Below are 25339 nucleotides of genomic sequence, written 5' to 3'. Positions count from 1 at the left end.
GGGCTTTCCGGAGCCTGCGGGCCGGCCTCCCCTCCCACTCCCTCCACGGTTCTCTGGCGGGTTGGTGGCATGGGGCGTCCCTGGCCAGTGTCGGGAGGGCAAGGAAGTACGAGAGGGCCGACTGTCACTCCACCACACCCTGGACTCCGACCCCCGGTAAACTTCTTGTTACTGAGAGGCAGATACCATCTCTGCAGCCACCAGTTCGGAAAAAAGCCTAACGAATTTCTGGTTGGGAACAGTGTGGTAGGAGAGTTCCCAGGTCCGCTTGAACCTGCCGGAGAGCTGGCTGCAGGCGGGCGCTAGACTCGGTTTATACCGGGGGGATACAAAGATGAACAAGTCCCGAGAAAGATCTACACAGTGCTACAAAGGCACCCAGAGCGACCAGTCGTCTGTGCCTAGCAGAAACCTGGTAGACTTCCTGGGCGAGGCGGTGCCAAGCAGGGTCTTGAAGGCCCAGCTGATAGACGAGGGTTGCAGAAGACACGCCCCAGCCCAGCACAGTGCGCACAGAGTGGGGAGACGTGCGGCCAAGGAGGTGGAGACTCGACAGAAACCACACACCCTGTGGGGTCGCCACTGCACGATCCAACAGCCTGGGCCAAAGCACACGGAACAGGGAGAAGTCCTGCACAGGAAGTGAAAGCTCAACAGCGATCACACACCCTGTGGTACGTGATCCACTAGCCCAGCAGAGTCCAAGCTGACCAGAAAGGTGGCTCCCCGGGGAAGCGCAAGACCCAAGGCAACCACACACACAAGGCACTAGAGGCCAACTGAGCAGCCACAGAGGTAGCCATACGAAATTGGCAACCACAGCAACATCCTAGTTATTCATTAGTCTCAAACCGGTGGACTGTGAAACCCCCTGCCACAATGAGTAAACACCAAAAAAAAGATACCAGAAATACAAAAAATCAAGAAAGTACACCACCAAAAGTTAATAAATCTCAAACTCTAGATCCTATAGAACAAGAAGCCTTTGAAATGACTGACAAGGAATTTCGAGTGATAATTCTAAGGAAACTGAATGAGATACAAGAAAACACAGCTAGACATCATGATGAAATGAGGAAAAGTATACAGGATCTGAAAGAGGAAATGTACAAAGAAATCAATGTCCTGAAAAAAAATGTAGCAGAACTTGCTGAACTGAAGAAGTTATTCAGCGAAATAAAAAACACAATGGAGAGTTTAACCAGCAAGCTTCTCAACATTGAAGAGAGAACCTCTGAACTTGAAGATGGGCTGTTTGAAATAACACAAGCAGACAAAAAGAAAGAAAAAAGAATCAAGGACATTGAAGAAAATCTGAGAGAGATATCAGACAACCTCAAGCGCTCAAATATCCGAGTCATGGGTATTCCAGAAGGGGAGGAAAATGGAGATTCCATTGAAAACATATTCAAAAAAATAGTGGCAGAAAACTTCCCAGGTATAGGAAAAGTCACAGATCTTCAGATCCAGGAAACTCAATGATCTCCAAATGTATTCAACCCAAAAAGGCCTTCTCCAAGACATGTCATAGTCAAATTGGCAAAACTCAGAGACAAAGAGAGAATCTTAAAAGCTGCAAGAGAGAAGCGTCAAATCACCTCTAAGGGAGCCCCAATCAGGCTAACATCAGACTTTTCATTACAAACCCTAAAAGCTAGAAAGGAATGGGATGATATATTCAAAATACTAAAAGACAGAGATTGTCAGCCAAGAATACTCTACCCTGCAAGGCTATCCTTCCAAAATGAAGGGCAAATAGTATATTTCTCAGACAAACAAAAACTGCGGGAGTTCACTAGCACACGACCACCCTTACAAGAAATCCTCAAGGGAGTACTGGGTTTGGTCCCTGAAAAATAACTACCACTGCCATAAAAACCCAAGAAAAATCAATACCCACTAGTATAATAAAAATGGCATTCATGAAAAGAAAACAAGCAAACAAAAACGCTATCTACAACCTAAGGAACCAACAAACACAGAAACCAAACAGTAAATCAGAAAGCAAGGAACAAAAGACATCTAAGACAACCACACAACCAATAAAATGCTAGGAATAAATCAACACCTTTCAATAACAACTCTTAATGGAAAAGGCTTAAATGCACCAATCAAAAGACACAGACTAGCTGACTGGATCAAAAAGGAGGACCCAACTATATGGCTGCCTACAAGAGACCCACCTCACCCATAAAGATTCACACAGACTAAGAGTGAAAGGATGGAAAAAGATTTACCATGCAAACAGAAAAGAAAAACGAGCTGGAGTAGCTATTCTTATATCTGACAAAATAGACTTTAAACTAAAAACCATAAAAAGAGACAATGTGGGACACTACTTAATGATAAAAGGACTGATCCATCCAGAAGACATAACAATCATAAATATGTACGCACCCAATGTTGGAGCAGCCAGATTTATAAAACAAACTCTATTAGACCTAAAGAAGGAAATAGACACTAATACCATAAGAGCAGGGGACCTGAACACCCCACTGTCAATATTAGACAGATCATCTAGGCAAAGAATCAGTAGAGAAACACAAGATCTGAACAAGACTCTAGACCAATTGGAATTGGCAGATATCTACAGAACATTCCACCCAACAACCTCAGAATATTCATTCTTCTCATCAGCACATGGATCATTCTCCAGGATAGATCACATATTAGGTCACAACTCAAGTCTCAATAAATTCAAAAAAATTGGAATTATCCCATGTATCTTCTCAGACCACAATGGATTAAAACTAGAAATTAATAACAAACGAAACTCTGGAAACTATACAAACACATGGAAATTAAACAGCATTCTACTTAATGACATATGGGTCCAAGAAGAAATCAATCAGGAAATCAAAAAATTTATTGAAACTAACTAATGAAAACAATGATACATCATACCAAAACCTGTGGGATACTGCAAAAGCAGTATTGAGGGGGAAATTTATTGCATTAAATGCTCACTTCAGAAAAATGGAAAGATGGCAAGTGAACAACCTAACACTTCACCTTAAAGAACTAGAAAAACAAGAACAATCCAAACCTAAAGTTAGCAGACGGAAAGAAATCATTAAGATCAGAGCAGAACTGAATGAAATTGAAAACCAAAAAACAATTCAAAAGATCAACGAATCAAAAAGTTGGTTTTTCAAAAAAATAAATAAAATTGACAAACCATTAGCATGGCTAACAAAAAAAAGAGAGAAGACTCAAATAACAAAAATTAGAAATGAAAAAGGCGATACTACATGTGATTCATCTGAAATACAAGGAATCATTCGAGACTACTATAAACAACTATACGCCAACAAATGTGAAAATCTGGAGGAAATGGATAAATTTCTGGACACACACAAGCTCCCAAAACTGAACCATGAAGACGTAGAAAATTTGAACAGACCAATACCAATAAAGGAGATTGAAGCTGTTATCAGAAGGCTCCCAACAAAGAAAAGCCCAGGACCAGATGGATTCACAGCAGAATTTTACCAAACATTCAAAGAGGAATTGACACCGATTCTTTACAAACTATTCCAAAAGATTGAAACGGACGCAAATCTCCCAAACTCATTCTATGAAGCAAACATCATCCTGATACCAAAACCAGGTAAAGATATAACCAAAAAAGAAAACTACAGGCCGATATTCTTGATGAATATAGATGCAAAAATCCTCACTAAAATACTAGCAAACAGAATACAGCAACACATATGTAAAACTATTCATCACGATCAAGTGGGATTCATCCCAGGGATGCAAGGTTGGTTCAACACACGCAAATCAATAAATGTGATACACCATATTAATAAAGTCAAACACAAGGACCATATGATCATCTCTATAGATGCTGAAAAAGCATTTGATAAAGTTCAGCACTCATTCATGACAAAGACCCTCCGTAAGTTAGGTATACAGGGAAAATATCTCAACATAATTAAAGCCATATATGCCAAACCCACTGCCAATATCATCCTGAATGGGGAAAAGCTGAAAGCTTTTCTTTTAAGAACAGGAACTAGACAAGGATGCCCACTCTCACCACTCCTATTCAACATAGTGTTGGAAGTACTAGCCAGAGCAATCAGAGAAGAGAAGGAAGTAAAGGGCATCCAGATTGGAAAAGATGAAGTCAAACTGTCCCTGTTTGCAGATGACATGATCCTATATATCGAACAGCCTAAAACCTCTACAAAAAAACTGCTGGAATTGATAAATGATTTCAGCACAGTAGCAGGATACAAAATCAACACACAAAAATCAGTAGCATTTCTTTTCTCCAATAGTGAACATGCAGAACGAGAAATCAAGAAAGCCTGCCCATTTACAATAGCCACCAAAAAAATAAAATACTTAGGAATTGAGTTAACCAAGGAGGTGAAAAATCTCTATAATGAGAACTACAAACCACTGCTGAGAGAAATTAGAGAGGATACAAGAAGATGGAAAGATATCCCATGCTCTTGGATTGGAAGAATCAACATAGTGAAAATGTCCATACTATCCAAAGTGATATACAAATTCAATGCAATCCCCATCAAAATTCCAAAGACATTTTTCTCAGAAATGGAAAAATCTATCCAGACATTTATATGGAACAATAAAAGACCACGCATAGCCAAAGCAATGCTGAGCAAAAAAAATAAAGCTGGAGGCATAACACTACCCGACTTTAAGCTATACTACAAAGCTATAATAACCAAAACAGTATGGTACTGGCATAAAAACAGACACACCACCAATGGAATAGAATGGAGAATCCAGAAATCAACCCACACACTTACTGCCAGCTGATCTTTGACAAAGGCACCAAGCCTATTCACTGGGGAAGGGACTGCCTCTTCAGCAAATGGTGCTGGGATAACTGGATATCCATATGCAGGAGAATGAAACTAGATCCATACCTCTCACCGTGTACTAAAATCAACTCAAAATGGATTAAGGATTTAAATATACACCCTAAAACAATAAAACTTCTTAAAGAAAACATAGGAGAAACACTTCAGGAAATAGGACTGGACACAGACTTCATGAATACGACCCCAAAAGCACGGGCAACCAAAGGAAAAATAAACAAATGGGATTATATCAAACTAAAAAGCTTCTGCACAGCAAAAGAACCAATTAAAAGAGTTAAAAGACAACCAACAGAGTGGGAGAAAATATTTGCAAAATATACATCTGACAAAGGATTAATATCCAGAATATATAAGGAACCTCAAACAACTTTACAAGAAAAAAACAAGCAACCCAATTAAAAAATGGGCAAAAGATCTAAGTAGGCATTTGTCTAAGGAAGATATACAAATGGCCAACAGACATATGAAAAAATGCTCAACATCACTCAGCATCTGGGAAATGCAAATCAAAACCACACTGAGATACCATCTAACCCCAGTTAGGATGGCTAAAATCCAAAAGACTCTGAACGATAAATGCTGGCGAGGTTGCGGAGAAAAAGGAACTCTCATACATTGTTGGTGGGACTGCAAAATGGTGCAGCCTCTATGGAAAATGGTATGGAGGTTCCTCAAACAATTGCAGATAGATCTACCATACGACCCAGCTATCCCACTGTTGGGAATATACCCAGAGAAATGGAAATCATCAAGTCGAAGGTATACCTGTTCCCCAATGTTCATCGCAGCACTCTTTACAATAGCCAAGAGTTGGAACCAGCCCAAATGTCCATCATCAGATGATTGGATACGGAAAATGTGGTACATCTACACAATGGAATACTACTCAGCTATAAAAACGAATGAAATACTGCCATTTGCAACAACATGGATGGACCTCGAGAGAATTATATTAAGTGAAACAAGTCAGGCACAGATGGAAAAATACCACATGTTCTCACTTATTGGTGGGAGCTATAAATTAATATATAAATTCACACACACACACACACATACACACACACAAAACTGGGGGGGGGAGAAGATATAACAACCACAATTACTTGAAGTTGATACGACAAGCAAATAGAAAGGACATTGTTGGGGGGGAAGGAGAAGGGAGGGAGGTTTTGGTGATGGGGAGCAATCAGCCACAATGTATATTGACAAAATAAAATTTAAAAAATAAAAAATAAATAATCATAAATAAATAAATCTTCTACAACTGCACTGTTCAAAAAATAATAATAATAAATAATATGAATCTTTCCGTGAACTTTTTGAAGTACCCTTGTAGTGACATGTGTTGAAGAATTTTCAGATTTTAACTGGATAAAGGAAGGAAGTGGAGAGTGTTAATTGATAAGGTGAAAGAATTGGTTAAGGACTAGAGATACCAATAAGATACAGTGAGAGTAGAAACTAAGAATTGGAAAGTTAGAAAGTAGAAGTTATTAGATGTGGATGTTTGAATTTATGATTATAGAAATGGAACAATTATAGACAATAAAAATTCTAGGATGTGACGATTGAGTAAGTAGCTAAAATGAAGCACAGGTCTCTGGTTTGCCTCATATGGTAATCCATTTGAACTTTCTTGGTAGCTGGCCAGTGAGAGGATCTGAACCCTTGACCTTGGTTATCAGCACTGCACTCCAACCAAGTGAGCTAACCAGCTAGCCCTCCATTTGAACTTTTAAATCATCCAGAATAATGATGAGGCTTAGGACTAGAAGGATCACTGTGAGTCAGGATCCAAATTCAACAAATAAAAGGAGTCTCTAAGTGGGTGACATATTTTCTAAATCAGAAAGAGGCACTATAAAAAATTATTCCTGGAGAAAGGCACAAATCAGGATGTCCCAAGTATATGAAGCCCAAATGGCAGGAACATCAAGGAGAAAGGAGCAGGGAGCTATAATTAATTCCATTTGGTTTTGATGTGTTATGCTTTTAATCTTGTAATATGCATGTTTGCCAATTTTCTCTATCTGGTTATTTTTCTTTTTTCATTCTAAACTTTTTGTATTTATGCCTACTCCTTTTTGAACTGACTAGATAGGTTATGTTTTGTTTTTATCCAGAGAAATAGCTCTTGAATTTATTGATCTAATTACCCATTTTATATTTTTTAGTTAATTAATTTTATCTTTAATTCCTCTCAGGTTGCTATAGTTTTATTTTAGAGTTCTGTTATTAACTTTGTTGAGATAAATACTGGATACTTATTTTCATTTTTCTTAGAATTATAAGTGCTTAAAACTTGAATTCTGATTTACCACTTTGCTTTCTGGTTTTTTGTTTTGTGTTTTTAGATATTCTGCATTTATGGTTACCAAGCAGTTGGGGATTTATGAATTCTTGGGTTTTTTGGGTTTTTTTTTTTTTTTTTTTTTTTTTTTTTTTTTTGCTTATTTTCTACTTTGGTAGATATGTAAATGATGATATGGAAAGAAGACTGATATATATTGAATGCAAAAAGCAAGTTGCTGAACAGTGTGGTTATTGTGAACGTTAAGAATTCTTGAAAAGAACAAGGACATTTTTCCCTGTGCTTTGGGGTTTTTTTGTTTCTATTTTTAACTTTATAGTTTTATTATATTATAATCAGAAAGTGTAAGTCTGTTAACTCATTCTCCATACTGACACACATTTAAGGTTTTTGTAAGGATTGATAATTACCTGTTAATAAATTTCAGATGAATTAAAGGTTTAAAATTTTTAAAAACCATGAAAATATACCATATGAAGGGGGAAAAGGTAAACTACTAGAGAGCAGAAAGCCTTTCTAGAACTAATTTTCAAAAACTAAAGCCATAAAAAATATGTTTGGAAAAAAAAAATATCATAAGGCAAGTCAAATTGGGGAAAATATGTCTACGATCTTTGGCAGGCAGTATATCATATGTGTGTACAAATCAGTAAGAAAGAGAATTGGACAAAAAAATGGTAGAGATTTTTAGCAGACAATTTCTAAAAGACATATAAATGTCTGATAACTGTGAAAAGTTGTTCAATCTCGGTTATTAAAGAAATGCATCCTAAGATAATTAGATCTCTATTTTTTTGTTCCCTATCCAATTGGTAAAGGTTAAAAATATTGAGAATACCTTCTGTTAGTAAGATAATAACCACTTTACACTGGAAAGAGTACAAATTAGTCCCGTGTTTTAGAGGACCATTTAGTTGTTTCTGTATAAATTACCCTTTGACCTAATAATTCTACCAGTAGGAATTTATCTTATGGAAATATTCAGATGATTTATAAACTTCATATTTATTTCAGCATTATCATACAATATTGAAAATAGAGAAACTTCCAAATGTCCACTAGCAGGCAGTGCATTCATTTGATGGAATACCATACAGTTAAATAAGAATGACATGGATGGATTTACAAACACAGGAAGGTTATCTTAATACCTTAAGATTTTAAGTGAGAAAAGCATCTTGCAGGAGAATATATGTAGTGCCATTTTTTATTTTATGAAACAAAACACTACACTATACTGTATCTAGTACTATATTCAGACAAACAACCAGAGGAACACATTCCACGTTATTAATAATAGTTATCAGTAGAGGTGGGATTGTTTATGAAATGTTTGGATTTTACCTTCAGTTATTAGCGATATAACTGGTGTTCACTATTTAATTAATCATTATATTTATTTGTGTTCTGATTTTTTCCACTTGATATTATAATATGAGCATTTTCCCAGTTTTATTTCCACACTGGAAAACTAGTGAAAAGTGGCATGGATAACTACAGTATAATAGTGGAAAAATTATGATTATTTCTGTGTTAATGGGTATTCTCTATTAGGATTTTTGCCAAAGTGGGGAAATTATTTATTTACTACTTCTTTTATGTAGTTTTGTTAGATTTTTTTAATTGCATTTTTAAAAATTTTCTCTCATATTTGAGGTAGAAAATGTCCAGTTGATTCATACTCACTTCTTAAGACATTCCATTCCAGAGAATATCTTTTTAACTACACACTTAGCCCTTTCATTTACTTGTGAATAAATTTGAATTTCTACTTTGGAAAGTGAAAAGCTGATTAACCTTTTCGTCTGAAATGCTGAAAATAATTGATATTTCAATATCTGTAATACCTAGTGGTAGTTATGGTGTAAATGAAACTTTGTGGTTCTTTTATATCAATGGATTTGAATTTCAAACGGACAATCTAATAATTATTTACTGTTTGGTTAATGTTAATTTTCTTCTCTTTGCCTCCCATTGTTTCTGCAGAGGCAGTTGGTGTGACCAGTCAGCGACCAGTGTTTTGTCCCTTTCATAAAAAGGAGCAGTTGAAGCTTTACTGTGAGACATGTGACAAACTGACATGTCGGGACTGCCAGTTATTAGAACATAAAGAGCATAGGTACCAGCATCTTTCATTATATACATAGATTTATAATACAGCTTTCTGAGGACTGGAGGACTTCTGTCCTCTAGGTTCACATACTTTCATGTTGACATTTGGCTGTAATTTAGTACTTTTCATAATGAGATGTGCCTTTTCCAGTTCATTATAGTCCCTACTGTAGCTTACTTTTAAATCTGACTTTCATTGGCAGTCAAGTTAGCAACCACTGATTTAGACAGTAAGATTTGGATTCATTCATATAACTATTAATTGCTTATAATGGCCTAGGCTCCCAATAATGGGAGACTAGATAATTTGGATCAGCCATACCTGAGGATACTAGAAAACCTGGAAGAAAAACAAAAATCTTCTATAGGAAAATTTAGGGCACAGATAGTAAAGAATCATTGGGCGAGGATTGGGTTGGAGTGGAGGCAAAGAATGATAGGGGCTTTTTTCCACCTTGAGGTCGTCTAGAAGTTGAAGAGTACTTTCAATAGGCTTAATGGGCTTAGAAATCAGGAATTAAGAGTTCAGGTGTCATAAGGAATGAAGGCTTCTCCTTGCCTGGAGTTGAGACCCTGAAAGCCTACACTTTAAAGATACATTACCTAGTAAGTAATTTCTCACGGGGATGAAAGCTCAGCACCTAAAGTTGGATTAATGTGAAATTATATTGCTAGTTCCTCAAGGTACCCAGTAGAATCAAATGTAAATCCTCTCTGGAGAAAGAAAACCTCATAGGCCTCGAATTTATACAATAATGCATTTTGTAAAGCAGTATCTAGCACATAATTAGAAATAACCAGCTATGCTAGATTAGACAGTGTGAATAAAACCTGACAGATAGGACAAACAATATAAAAAGACCCAAAAGGCTGTATCTTATTACATTCAAGATGGTGAAAGACAAAATGGAAAATTTGGGTAGAGAACTGAAAACTAAAAAAAAATGAAATGGAAAATATAGAATTGAAAATTACAGTAATTGAAATTAATTTAGTAGAAGGGCTTAACAGCAAGATTTGACATAGTAGGAAGTGAAAATTAATGAACTAGAAGAAAATTAAGAAAATATTTAGAATAAAGCATAGTAAACAAAAGGGTGTAAAGTAGAAGAGATGAGCAAGAGAGATAGAGAAGATCTAACATGGATGTACATAATTACAGTATAAGAAGGAAAGGAGAGAGAATAGGAAGGAAGCAGTATTTGAGGACAGAATATAATGGATGAGAACTTTCAAATACTGATCAAAGACATCTAGACTTTATTCAAGAAGTCCCACAAACCCCCAGCATGATAATTAAAAAGGTAATAGTTTTAAAGTGCAAAAAAGTAACTGCAACCCCCCAGTTCTATACTCAGAGAGCATATTCTTCAGAAGTGAAGGTGAATGAATGAAAGACATTTTCTAAATTAATGTTGACTTAAGAATAACAATATTTTGTTGGTGTGTGATGTGTGTGTGTATACGAGAGGTCTTCAAAAGGAAGATTTGTATCCTTCAAAATGGAAGGATTTGTATTATCTTTTAATTCAATTTTTCCATGAACTTCTTGAAGTACCCTCATATGTATATCACACAGCAGCAGACATGTTAGGGGATATGGAGTTTGTGTTCTGAGTTCCATGTACAAATTAATATTAGATGATAAGTTAAGATCTGCATTTTGTAATGTCTAGAGTAGTCACTAAAAGAATAGTATAAGTGTATGTAATTACCAAGATAAGGGAGAGGGGTGCAGATGGAATAGTTAATTAAGTCTGGCATAGGCCAGAAAAATGAGAAAAAGGAACAAAGAACAGGTGGAATATAATAAGGTTTTGGTAAGTTGGTAGGTCTACAAATACATTCGTTCAAAAGTACAGGATAGGTTTCTGGCTAGAGAAGAAACAAAGTAGAAAAATTGGGGGGGTTTTTGTTTGTTTTCAGAAGAAAATGGTTGTGATTTTATTAATATTATCTTTTTACAATCTGTGATGTTGCAGAGAAGTTGGGAGGGAGAAGGAGAGGAGAAAGGGGAAGGAAATGTGATGGAAGGAGGAGGAAAGAGGAGGGGTGGGATTGAGTCCTGCGGCACCCTCCACATTCCTACAGGGGAGACCAGGGGGCTGCCAGTGGTGGCTTAGTCATTGCTGGACTGGGTGCAGATGTCAGGGGGGTGTGACAAAAGCCCTTGCCTCCTACCACCCCACCTCGGGAACCTGGGGCCCTTCTTGCTGCAGCTTGTGGTGGTTGTCGCTGGGCTAGCAGCAGGTGTGGGGGGCGTGACCGAGGCCCTTAGCCCCCCACTGCCCTGAGCCTGGGGCCACTTCCTGCAGTGGCTCAGTGGTCCTTGCTGGGCTGGTTGCTCGTGTTGGGGGGGCATGACCAAGGCCCAAGTCACCCCACCTCCCCGGCTTGGGAGAGCCCTGGGCAGAAAAATTTGCTATTTAGGAGAAACATCTAAAACCTAACTACAGTCAGCCTTCTGTATCTGTGGGTTCCATGTATTCAAAAAAAAATAAAAATAACAGTGCAGCAATAAAAAAATACAAATAATAGTACAATACAGTATAATAACAGTTACATATCTGCATAGCACTTACATTGTATTGGTATTATAAGTAATTTAGAGATGGCTTAAAATATACAGGAGAATGTGCACAGGTTATAGACAAATACCATGTCATTTTATATAAGGGACTTGAACATTTTCAGATTTTGGTATTAGAGGAAGGTCCTGGACCCAATCCCTTGCCAATACTGAGGGATGATTATATATAAAAAGGTTAATGGGAAAAGATGTGCTATACAATTAGTAACCAAAGGGAAGCTATGTGTGGCAGACAAAATATATTATTTGAGATAAAGAGAAATTTTATAAGGATAAAAGGCTCTTTTCATCTAAAAGGGAACAGTTCTAAATTTATATGCATCATAAATGATAGAAACTTTAATAGACAAATCCATAATCAAAGTGGGCAACTTTAACATATTTTACTCAATAATTGACAAAATAAGCAGACTAAAAATTAGTAAAGGAATATCAGATTCAAATAACACAACTAACAAATGACTTTATGGACATTATGGAGCACTGTACCCAATACTACACATTCTTTTTGAACATATAAAGAAAAGTTAATTGACCATATGCCAGGCAAAGTCTTAAATTTGAAGGGATGAAAAATCTGCAAAATAGCTTTTGTAACCACATGTAATTAATCTAGAAAATGATAATAGATGAGAAAAAAATCTTATATTTGGAAAGGAAGAAATGGAATTTATATGAAAACTAAATGCACTGATAAATGATCCTGTACTGTATTCTAGAGGGAAAAAATTATTTAGAAGACATTATTGAGACAAGTGATATAATTGGAATATAGTCTCTAGATTAGATGAAAATATTATATCAGTGTCAGTTTTCTTGAATATAATAAATGTACTATGGTTACTTGTTTTTAGAAAGTGCACACTTAAGGGCTACGAGGTGGCAAAATTTGAAAAACTGATTAATCTATATAAAGGTAGATGTGAGATCTCAGTCCTCTTGCAAATTTAATTTTGAAGTTACTTCAAAATAAGCCGTTAAAAATAAATTTTAAATCATTAAAGAAGAAATTTCAATGGATATTAGAAGATATTTTGATCTGAGCGATAGTGAAAATACTACATATCAATCAAGCCTTGAGATTTATAGCTAAAGCCATGTTTAGAGGGAAATTTATGTCTTGGATATATTAAATAGTGAGGATTAAAAAGCTAATGCACTAGACATTTATGTCAGGTTAAGAAAAACAGCAAATTAAACCCAAAGTAAGTGGGTTTAAAAAGGGACATAATAAAGACAGTTCAGAAATAGTCAAAGCCAAAAAATTGGGTCTTTCAAAAAAATAGTAAATTAACAAATCTTTTTATGAATGATTGAGAGAGAGCAGGCCCAAATAACCGATGTCTGTTAGTAGTGAAAAGGGTGCTCACTATATATTCTAAACACATTTAAAAAGATAAAAAGGGTATATGTGCATAATTTGAAATTTTTTACATGAAATGGAAAAATTCTTAGGAAATACAACTAATTTTTAGCAAAATAGGAGATCAGAATAGTCCTTTAATGTAAATCCACATGGCTTCACTGAGAATCTACAAAATAGTGTAAAAATAACACCTTTCTTAATACAAACTTTTCTGGAGAATGGTAAAAGAATGAATTTCCAACTTGCTTTATGAAGCCAGCATAACCTTTACATCAAAAACTGACAAGGAGTAGAGATGGAAAATTACAGGCCAGTTTCACCCATGCAATGAATGTAAAAAATTCTAAGAATAGAGGAAACAAAATCAAGAATTATTGTCAGTTTTTGACAATGTAATCACAACCAAGTTGGCCTTATTTTAGGAATACAAAAGTCATTTAACATTTCAAAGTCATTTATGTTAAAATCATTCATGTCATCATATTAAATAATAACAGAAAAACGATAAGATCATCTCAGTAGAGGCAGAAGAAATAGTCAATGAAAATTAAATATACATTCATGACATAATATCTTAGCAAACTAGGAATAAAAGGTAATTTTTTTAACCTGATCAAGATTATCTATGAAAAGAACTAGAAAACATCATTCACAATAATGGGATATTGAATGTTTTTTCATTGTGATTAGGAACAACATAAGGATGACCATTTTGTCCATTTGATTTAACATTACATCATACTAAGGTTCCAGCAAGTACAGCAAATAGTGTACTAACACAAAAAAACTTGAGTTGCCTAAGGAAAAATTTTAAATGTTGCTATTCACAGGTGATATGATTATGTACAATGGAAATCCAATAGAATTATTAACTGGGTATCCCTTTTTTTCTAACTCTTGCAACCCTGTTTATAATATTTAATTATACTTACACTTTTAAAATCACATTATGTGAAATACATTAACTTATAAATACTGTGTTTTATATAATTTATGAAAAAATTTAAATTAAACTCTTTATTTGTCTTCTGCATCATTGCCTGTCTTCTCCAGAGCTTTTCTTGAGTCACCTTACGTAGTTTGCCAGAGTGTATCATATTCACTTCCAAGTTAAATGAATTTTTCAAGGGCTGTGTCTTATGATGCTGTTGCTTTAAGCTTTATTTCAAGGTACATCAGGACCCCACCCACTTATCCCAAGGACATGTGTTTGTGACAGCTACAGTATAACTACCTATTGTTTACAGTGGTCTTTAAAAAATTTTCAGTAAACTTTCATAATTATGAAATTGTAAAATAGTTAGTACTCAAACATTTATTAACTACTTTTTACCAGATCTGCCAACTGAGCCATGTAAGCCTCTAAAACTGTGAATGATGGTTGTGTGTCTTTCTGAAACTTGCAAAATAATTTAAAGAGTGTCCATAAATAATATGTAAAAGACTCCCTCTTTCTTCAAGGATAATTTGAGAGGAAGGGAAAACCTGCCTTATAGGGGTATATTTGGTATTTTTAAAAGGTAATTATCTATAGTCTTAGTAATCTTATCTTTTTTTATTAACCATTTCTCTACTTTTTAATTTTTCCTCATTTTAAATGTATATTTCTGTGAAATTTGCTTATTTCTTCAGATATCAATTTATAGAAGAAGCTTTTCAGAATCAGAAAGTGATCATAGATACACTAATCACCAAACTGATGGAAAAAACGAAATACATAAAATTCACAGGAAATCAGATCCAAAACAGGTAAATTTACATTTATGGTATCATAATAAATCACTTTTATATAATGTGTTAAGTGTATTCACTTTTAGGACAGAACATTTTTCTTAACTCATGGCAAAGTAGTAAGCTGTCAGGTGACTCTAATTAGATGTGGTTGATAAGACTTTTTCAGAAACTTTGGATTGGAAAGTATTCTTTTCAGTCATAAAATTTCAAAAGTAATATGATAACAAATTAGAGTTACTAAATAGCTTATTTATCTGGTAAGTATTGATAATTCATAATTATCTGGTATTTCTTAATTTTAAAGACATGTCAAGATTTAAAAACAAACTCAACCATTTTTGCCAGTATTGTAAGATTCTTTAACACTTGATTATACACATAATTGCTATTTTAAGGTTTGCTGAAATTTGAGATGCCTGCCTTGGGCTGTGACCTTTTAACTGCAACAAGATGGAAATTTTAGGGTACCAGGAAAGAGGATTTGTCAAGCTGTTTCACACACCTTTTATTCCTTATCTGATATAATGCTTAAAAAATTTCTAGATATTACCTTTCATACCTTTTGTCCTCCAGAGAAGGATATCAACTGTCCAAAGGCCTATATCTCAGAATTCAGTGATTGGGGACCAAACCACTAACCTCTGTGGAGGAGGAGAGATTATTATTGTAAATCCCATTTGGGGCACATACTGACATTTAATATTGATATTTAACCTTTACACACCTGTGAAAGCCACATCCTCTTTTTTGTGTTGTTTTGCATACAAAAGTAACGTGTCACTTCCTAAATCACAAAATCATTATTAGAAAGAGCCTGAAGAAAAGAGGCCAAGAAGGGGATTTGAATGTTATTCATTGGGAAAATTGTGTCAGCGTTTGAGGTCCATCTTGCTTAAGACCGGCCATCATAATGTATTATTCTTATTGTTTTGGAACATAGCTGGCGTGGAGCATTTGGGAATATTCTTCCTGGCAATTCCAGTATAACTTAATTTCCTTATGAGATTTTTAAACATGATTTAACCTTTTCTTGATGCCCCAGTATTATTGTTATAGATATTCATTATTGTACATTGTATTGTGTCTTTTAGTTTTATTATTCATTCCTATCAGCTCTCATTCCTTTTTGCTCTTCTTTCACATAACAACCACAGTTAACCAAATATTATTTCCTTTACCATATTCTAATCATAATACTGTATTTTGCCAAATAGAGTAATTGGTGGGTTTAAAAAATTTTAATTATGAGTAATTGAAAATTTACAATGAATATATATTGAATGAATGAGGAGAGATAATTATAGGCATTTCCACCATCTAGAAACAAAATGTAGAAATTGTAAAATAATTTTAAGTAAAATTAATAAGTAAAAGTTCTGCCCTTAATGACATTTACCCTTTTGGGTTTTTTGGGGTTTTTTTGTTTTTGTTTTTTTTTAGTCATTCACTGTCTGTGGTATAAGCTATGGATCAAGGTTCACTTTTTTTTTTTTTTTTTTTTTATTGCGCTTATGGCTGTCCATTTCTTCCAACACCAATTGTTGAAAAGACAATCCTATCTCTATTGAATTGCCTTGGAACCTTTGCAGAAAATCAATTGACCATATATGTATAGGGTTATTCCTGAACTCTGTATTCTGTTCCATTGTAATTTACTTTTTGCCGATACCCCACTTTCATGATCACTGTAGCTTTTAATTTCTTAAAATCAAGTAGTGTGAGTTTCATGAATTTGTTCCAACTCTTTTTTTTTTTAGTGATTTGTGGTGTTTTTACAAAATGGTAACATCATTGTGTGGAAGGATTTTGGTTTCTGAATTGTGGTAAAAATTAAAGAATTTTTGTTAGTTATGTTAATTGCTTATATAACGTTATAGCCTGTCTGATTATAGAAGGATTAACTGGATTGACTAACTTTGCTATTAATTTATTTGCATTTGCAAACATGGCACTGTTTTTCCCTTATTCATCCCATTTTACCATCATGAATATTTATTTATTTTATTTATTTATTTATTTTTTATTTGGATAGTTCTTTCCATTTCTGAGAAAAATGTCTTTGGAATTTTGATGGGGATTGCATTGAATTTGTATATCACTTTGGGTAGTATGGACATTTTCACTATGTTGATTCTTCCAATCCAAGAGCATGGGATATCTTTCCATCTTCTTGTATCCTCTCTAATTTCTCTCAGCAGTGGTTTGTAGTTCTCATTATAGAGATTTTTCACCTCCTTGGTTAACTCAATTCCTAAGTATTTTATTTTTTTGGTGACTATTGTAAATGGGCAGGCTTTCTTGATTTCTCGTTCTGCATGTTCACTATTGGAGAAAAGAAATGCTACTGATTTTTGTGTGTTGATTTTGTATCCTGCTACTGTGCTGAAATCATTTATCAATTCCAAGAGGTTTTTTGTAGAGGTTTTAGGCTGTTCGATATATAGGATCATGTCATCTGCAAACAGGGACAGTTTGACTCCATCATGAATATTTAAATGAGATTTTTGAGATTGGTTGCTTCCCAGGTCTATCTGGTCTCCCTGATTCTGTAGCAGTATTGATGTCAAACAATTGTCTTGAAGAATTTACAACTATATAAAATCTCTGCTGTTTTGGAGGGTAACTATCAGAGAAGCAAATGGAAAAACAAAATTTTTATTTAATCTCAAAGTTTGGTGGATGCCCTATTATTCTTTTCTACTTGTATAAGATATTCTGGTGTAGTGCTATATATTTTCTTTCTTTCCATTTCATCTCCATGAAAATAGTATTCCCCATTTTCTATAATCAGAGGAAGTATGTATAGCTGAAACATAAAGTAGTTACTTAGCTGCTTATTTTGAGATGAATGTGTAGCAAATTACTGTTTTTGCTTCTATTCAGGTATAATGAGTACTGTGACAGTTCAGGTGACTAAGATAAGAGTAACACATTTATACTTTTCTACTTCTTGGTTGTAGTGAATACAGTAGAACTCATTCAGAATCATAGTTTATCTTGTTTATAAATCCTTTTTTTAGTGTTCCCCCCCAACTACCATATAGGTAGAATGTTGATTTTCCTGGGTGTCATCATAATCTTTCCAAACCATATTTTCTTAAAACGTGCACATTCTCTTCAAATTTTGACTTTAAGATTGAATTGGGTGACTATCTTTTAGAAGAATAACATCTCTGCTGTCTCATCTTCAAGACGGTCAATTTAAACTGAAGAACTCTTAGAAATAGCAGAGCTTTAAAGGGTTGAAAACATTTTGGTCTAATTTAGACATTAAAACATCAACTTTGAATATTGTTTAAAAATCTGCCTTAAATTTTAAATGTTTTTCCCTTTCACTTAATTTTCAGAATAATTGAAGTAAATCAAAATCAAAAACAGGTAGAACAGGATATTAAAGTTGCTATATTTACATTGATGGTAGAAATAAATAAAAAAGGAAAAGCTCTACTACATCAGCTAGAGGTAAGTTACTGCCCTCGGGACATTATGTTTTTAGTGATTCAACACAGTATTTTCTAATGCATTTGTGAATTTGAAAACCTAGCCCTTTTCATATAATTGTTTTCATTTATGATTCAATAATATTTCTTCTCCATTCCCAAATTTTCATTTCTAGGTTCTACATTGTAGCTGACAATTTATGGCTTTATAATATACTAGGAATATCCTACTCCTGCTTGTTTGCTTTATAACACAAAACATTATGCCTTGCTTGTAGGAGGAACTCTGTGAATGTTGAAAAGATCAGTCATTTTAGTGATTCATTGAAGTGACAATTTTGCATCACCAAAGGAGTATAGTTGAGCAAAATTTTCTGGAAAGCTACACTGTTAGTTATATTTAGTTCTCAAATCTATACATTTAACATTGTGAAAAATAGATAAAAGAATGTGGCTATTGCTCTCAACATCTTATAGTCTTGTTTGTAAAAGCAGCACTTAAGGTAATGAGAAAAACATTCCTGTCTTCATCAGCTTTTTTTTTAACTCATGAAGGTCAAGATCCAAAGTCAGTGTTTAACTTCAAATAATATGAGGTTACAATTTCTACGTGGTATATTAATGTATAATATTAATTGCTTGATCTTTAGGTGTTCTTTTAGTATATTGATTGAGAAAGAATTCACAGTAAAGGAGCAGTTTAGAATGAAGGAGAATAAAAGAATCCTAGTGTTTGAAGATTTGAGGAAAAATAAGACTCCTAGAAATAATTTATTTTAACCTATATTTCATAGTTGACCACCTACCAAGGTCTCTGTCAGAAAGTTCTGTCCGTCCTGAGAAGGCATGGTTATCCCATGGTTTATCAACCATACAGGAAACAAACACTAAAATAATTCTGTTCTTTTGGAGACACAGTGATTTAGTGAGGAAGTATTCTAGACAGGAGGAATCAGACCCCATTTATAGCAACAATTTTTTCAAGGTTCTGAGATTTTTTTTTTTTTTTTTTTTTTTGAATGGAAACATTTAGTCAGAATTTTAAAAGTTTTTGAAGCTCTGCTTAAAATACATCACTTCGATTTGCTTTCCTGGAGATTAATAGTGCATACATTGCTGTGGCTTTGTTTCCAAACTTGACTATGTCAAAATCACTTGAAGAGCTTTAAAAAAAAGTTAAAAAGATGACCAGACTCCTGAATATATAAGAATGAACCTGGTTATCAGTATGGTTTTTAATCAACTTATTTTCATAGCACCTTTTAAATATGCCTCTAGTCCCTATACCCTTTCTCCCGGTTCACAGTCCTTGAAGGCAAATAAATGTAACCAGTTTTGTCTGCTAAAAGACTGAAAGAGAAATTAAATTAGCTCAATAGTTGTAGAAAACCAAGAAACTAGGGCTTCTGATTCTCAGTTTATAACATCTCCAAAAGTCAACTATTTCTGTTCCTACTAAAATGTTTCCAAAGAAACATGTAGTTTTTACAGAAATCATAAGTAGCCTAATAGGTAAATTATCTTCTCTCTGAATTTAAATTAGATATGACAAAGCCATTGGCTGTTAACAGTTCCTCAAATAGACTTACTTCCATTCTTCCCTTAATTCAATTTAGCTCATATGTATTTTCCATATTTGGAACCTACTAGGGCTGGGATCTAGGTTTACTTTTTTATAAAGAATTGGAGTATAACAATTTTACTTTTCTAATTCAAGCCAGTAGAAAGCCTTCCCTTCCCTTTTTCTTGCTAGGTCAAAGATGAGGTTTTTGGATAGGGAACCTTAAAATAACCCAAGTTCAGTGCTCTCCACTTTTGATTATCCCATGTTCTATATTATCCTTATATTATTATGTCCTTATTATGTTCTTGATTATCCTTGTTCTATATTCTGCTTTTAGGTAGCTTTTCTGAGAATGCATTGGCACAATTTTTCACTGTATCTATTGGCTCCCATGGTTATTCTCAATAGGCAGAAATAATACAATGCCCTTGTTTAGAAAAAAACTATATACAAAGGATAAGTGTTATTTACCACACAACATGACTTTGGGCACAAGCTATTTGCAATTAGGGCTAGAATCCCTAAGAAGTAAATCATGTGATCTGATGACTTTACTAGATTGCTGGATGGCACATCTATTTTATTTGTATTGAATTTAACAGGCATTTACTGTATTATAGCTCATCCATGTTTTTGTCCTTTTTTGTATATTGCAAAATGAGTGAATAGAGACCTAAATCTGAGAATATGTAAAACCAGACCCAGGGCTGGGAGGCAACATTTGGGACGTAGTTTTTTGCTATAGTGAGCATGATCTTTTGTACTCAAGGGGAAACTCTAGGAGTATTTTCAGTTTTTGTAATTAGAGTACTTAGAGATGGTGGTTATTCTAATTTGGTTATCTGAAAATGACCATTAAAGTGTATGTTTATGCATAAACTCATTTTGAAATTATTTTCCTGTTTTCAGAGCCTTGCAAAGGATCATCGCATGAAACTTATGCAGCAACAACAGGAAGTGGCTGGACTTTCTAAACAATTGGAACATGTCATGCATTTTTCTAAATGGGCAGTTTCCAGTGGCAGCAGTACAGCATTACTTTATAGCAAGCGACTGGTAAGATAAAGTATAGTATTTTAACATACTGTAAAAATGCAAAGTGAAACAATGGAGCCACTAGAATGCCGAAAATTCAGAAGTGTACATTAGTCTCTTTGTGTTTAAGTGCTTTTTACCTATTTCTAATTTTAATTGATCAAAATATTTTGGTTTTAGGAAATATTTTTAACTGGCATGATTTAGGTGTAACTTCAATTTTAATCTACCGTTGTCACTCCTCTTTTGTTCGTTTCGAAGTTTTCATTGCCTTCATGGCAGTTGAACTGAGTGCGAACAATAATGATAGTAAACATTGCTGATAACCTACAGTATGCCAGGCACTCATTCTAAGCATTTTCCATGTAATATTTAAACTTTGACATCAAGAATTCTTATGAGGTAGATACACCTAACCATCCACGTTGTACAGATGATGAAACTAAGGCACAGAGTTAAGTAACATGGTTAACGTCACACAGTGAGAGATAAAGCCAGGGTTCAGAACTCTGACCTCAGACCCACCCCCAGATTCTGTTCCTCTTGTGGGTGCTAGACTACAGTATATGGTGGTATATGGTGCTGGGTATTTCAACTCCATTTGCTACGGAAAAGTGGTTGTGATTTGGTAAACCATTTTGACAGTATTCAAGAACCTTGCACTCAAAGTATGGTCACTGCATCCAGATCACTTAAGGATTCCATTTGGTAGGTCTGGGGGTGGGCAGATTGTCTGTTTCTAACAAACACCCATGTGATGCTGATGTTGCTGGCCTGTGGATCATTCTTTGAATAGCAAGGATCTGGAGGACATTTAGCCACTGAAAACCGAGCCAGATAAACATTCGTAAAAATTTCTGCTTTAGTTTGGGTTTATCAAAGATTCAACATCAATCAATATTGTCACCTACTCCATTTTTTGGAAGTCAAGTGGCAGAAATTTCCTATACCATTTTTAAATAAGGAAATGTACATCTGATAAGCTTTTATAAACTAAATTCAAATATTGAGTGACATATTAGAATGTTGATTTGTAACTATTTCTAAAACTGTTCCTAATCGTGAATTCAATTCTTAGGATTTTTTCTTTCATAATTATCAGTGATCTAGTCTCTCAGTCCTGATCCTGAGCTTTTTTTTTTCTATTTTTACTGCTTCATTAGTCTTAATGGACTTCTTCTATGTAGTACATACCTTCTCTTCTCTATTACTTATATTTTTCTGAAAGTCAAACAGAAAAGGGATAGAGGGACAGAAAGTGAGAGAATTGAAAATTTTATTTTTTTCAACTTAACCTATAATGAATATTTTTATGTGTGTGTGTATATGACAGAATATTCACACAATCAGATAAGGATTCAATCCGCCTTATGAGTTTAAATTTTTCTTTCATTCTATTCTGATTTTGTGACTCTAGTATAGAGAAAATAAAAATAGAAGATGGGATTAATTTATCTGTTCAATAACCTTTTGAAATAGGAGGGAGGGAAGTAGTCCTCTATATTATTACATAGGAGAAAATAGGCACAATGAATCATGTAGAATCAATGTTACCGTATTTATGGTTGACAAGATCTTGTTTTTCTAAATTTTAAAATCCTGTGGCACCCAAGTGAGCCTTGATGTGTCACTAGTAGCAGCTGTAGTTAATAAAATAATTTTCCTGTAATGCATACAGAGCGGAGGTTTGTGATTTTTAAACATTTAAAAGGATTTTTTCAATTTCAGAAAATTTAAACATCACTATACATCTCTGTTCTCCAGAGTTCTTATGCTTTGTAAATATAGCCATGTTTTCTCAGGTTATCCTTTAAATGATGGATTTTATGTGCTTAACTTAAGAAGAAAGGCCTTTCAAGCTTGGTTTGCAATTCTTTTTTAAAAAGAATTTTTTAAAAAGATTTTTCTTCTTTTTTTTTTGGCAGCTGGCTGGTACAGGGATCCAACCCTGGACCTTGATGTTATCAGCACCCCACTCTAACCAACTGAACTAAACAGTCAGCCCCTGTTATATATATTTAAGGTGTATAACATGATGTTTTGATATACATAGTGAAATGATTGCTTCAGTCAAGCAAATTAACATATCCATCACTCTCGATAGTTGTGGTGTGGTAAGAGCACCTAAAATCTACTCTCTACAACTATAGTTCTCATGCTGTACATTAAGATCTCTAGACATATTCATCCTTCCTAACTGTAAATTTGTACCTGTCTCAAGGTGGACCAAGGGCAGATTGTCCACTTAACTGAAAAAGTATCTTGAGGTCGAACAATGAAATAAGTCATTTCATACAGTAAAGGAAAGAACTTTATTACAGGGAGCTTAGAGAGTAATGGACCGAGTGTATGGTGACCTGAAGGCATATGCTAAGCTTCTCTCCACACTACCGCAAGGCTGAGCCCAAGTTTATAAAGGCAGTTTGTAAGCAAGCTTAATGTAACTAGCTCTGAATGTTGATGAAGATGGCCAAAGCAGGCTTTTTGCCACACTGGTATTTAATCATTCCTTCTTTGTGGCCAGCAGGTTGTTTGTGCCTGTCTATTGTTCTGACTTCCTTTCCCCTAATCACTGTATAACTTTATGGGCAAAGCTCTCATAAAGACATGACAAGTGCCAAGGGCTTAAGATGGAGTCAGTTATGCTCACAGTCCCACATTACCCTTTGACCTACTTCTCATTTCCTCCTCCTCCCTGCCCCCTGATACCACCATTCTACTCTTATGTATCTGACTTTTTTTTTTATGATTTCACATATAAGTGAGATCATGCAGTATTTTTCTTTTTGTGTTTGGCTTATTTCACTTATCGTAATGTCCTATAGGTTCATCCATGTTGTCACAAATGGCAGGAGTTTCTCCTTTTTTAAGGCTGAATAAATATTCCATTGTATATACATTGTATTTACCACGGTTTCTTTATCCGTTTATTTGTCAATGGACACAGGTTGTTTTCCTATCTTGGCTATTGTGAATAATGCTGCAGTGAATATGGGAGTGCAGATATCTCTAGGAGGTGCTGTTTCATTTCCTTTGAGAATATACCCAGCAGAGATTACTGGGTCATATGGTAGTTCAATTTTTAATGTTCTGAAGAACCTGCATACTGTTTTCCATAATGGCTGTACCAGTTTACTTTCCCACCAATAGTGAACAAAGGTTCCCTTTTCTCTATATCCTTGCCAACACTTATCTCTCATCTTTTTGATAATAGCCATTTTAAGGTGTGAGGCGATACTTCATTATGGTTTTGATTGCATTTCCCTGTTGATTAGTGATTTTGAGCCCCTTTTCATATAACTGCTGGACATTTTTATGTCTCTGGAATATGCCTGTTCATGTCCTTTGCCCATTTTTTAATCAGATTATTTGGTTTTTTTACTATTGTGTGAGTCTCTTGTATATTTTCTATATTAACCCTTCTCAGATACATGATTTGCAAATATTTTCTTCCAATATGTAGTCTGCCTTTTCATTTTGTTGATTGTTTCCTTTGCTGTGCAGAAGCATTTTAGTTTAATGTAGGTTCCACTTTATTTTTGTTTTTTGTTGCTTGAGATTTTGGTGTCATAAGTAAAGAATCATTGCCAAGGCCAATATCAAGGAGCTTTCCCCCTATGTTTTCTTTTAGGAGTTATACTGTTTCAGTTCTTCTTAATTAGCTAGTTAATCTTTTTGCAATAGGAATTATAGTCAATAAAGACCAAATCCAGTGGAATAGAAGAATTTGTTCAGAAGTCCAGTCTTTCTTAAATAATGCATTTTTAAAGCTTCACAGTATTTCCTTAGGATTCTTCTGTCATCTTTTAAACACTGACTTTATGTTATTTAGAGAGAAGGCAAGGGCCGAGCCCGTGGCGCACTCGGTAGCGTGCTGCGCTAGCAGCGCGGCGACGCTCCCGCCGCGGGTTCGGATCCTATATAGGTAATGGCCGGTGCACTCACTGGCTGAGTGCCGGTCACGAAAAAGACAAAAAAAAAAAAAAAAAGAGAGAGAAGGCAAGAAAAATTGTATTGACGTGAGAAACTAGGAAAGTAAAACACAGTCATTTTTTTTAATAGCAGTAGGTATTTCTATAATACCAGTGATTAAGGAAACTATTAAGGTGCAAGTAGTAAAAGGGATTCTTCTTCCTTTTCCCCATCCTCCCATCTAATTAATCTTCAAGGACATTCTTTTGTTTCTCCTGAATGTCTCATTCTTACTAGCCTCACTGCCAGTTCCTTATTTCTAACTCTCAGGGCTCAGAACATAACATGCTCTCTTGCCTCGGTGATGGCACCCTTTCTTAGAATGCCTTTTCTTTCCCCTGAATAACTTCTGCTCA

At 34.8% G+C, this 25339-nt stretch overlaps 1 protein-coding gene across 1 annotated transcript in view; it reads left to right on the top strand.

Moving 5' to 3' along the window:
- The window catches only part of TRIM24 (tripartite motif containing 24), a 108307-nt gene that overhangs the window by 47588 nt on the left and 35380 nt on the right, over positions 1-25339 (top strand). Inside the window, exons 4-7 of the mRNA XM_063100368.1 lie at positions 9157-9289; positions 14871-14987; positions 18320-18434; positions 20886-21032. Coding sequence (XP_062956438.1) covers positions 9157-9289; positions 14871-14987; positions 18320-18434; positions 20886-21032 — 512 coding nt within the window. The remainder of the gene's footprint in view (positions 1-9156; positions 9290-14870; positions 14988-18319; positions 18435-20885; positions 21033-25339) is intronic.

The sequence above is a fragment of the Cynocephalus volans genome, chromosome 6 (assembly GCF_027409185.1).
Source record: "Cynocephalus volans isolate mCynVol1 chromosome 6, mCynVol1.pri, whole genome shotgun sequence".
In the NCBI taxonomy this organism is placed as follows: domain Eukaryota; kingdom Metazoa; phylum Chordata; class Mammalia; order Dermoptera; family Cynocephalidae; genus Cynocephalus; species Cynocephalus volans.
This window is presented reverse-complemented; position numbering and strand designations above follow the sequence as displayed.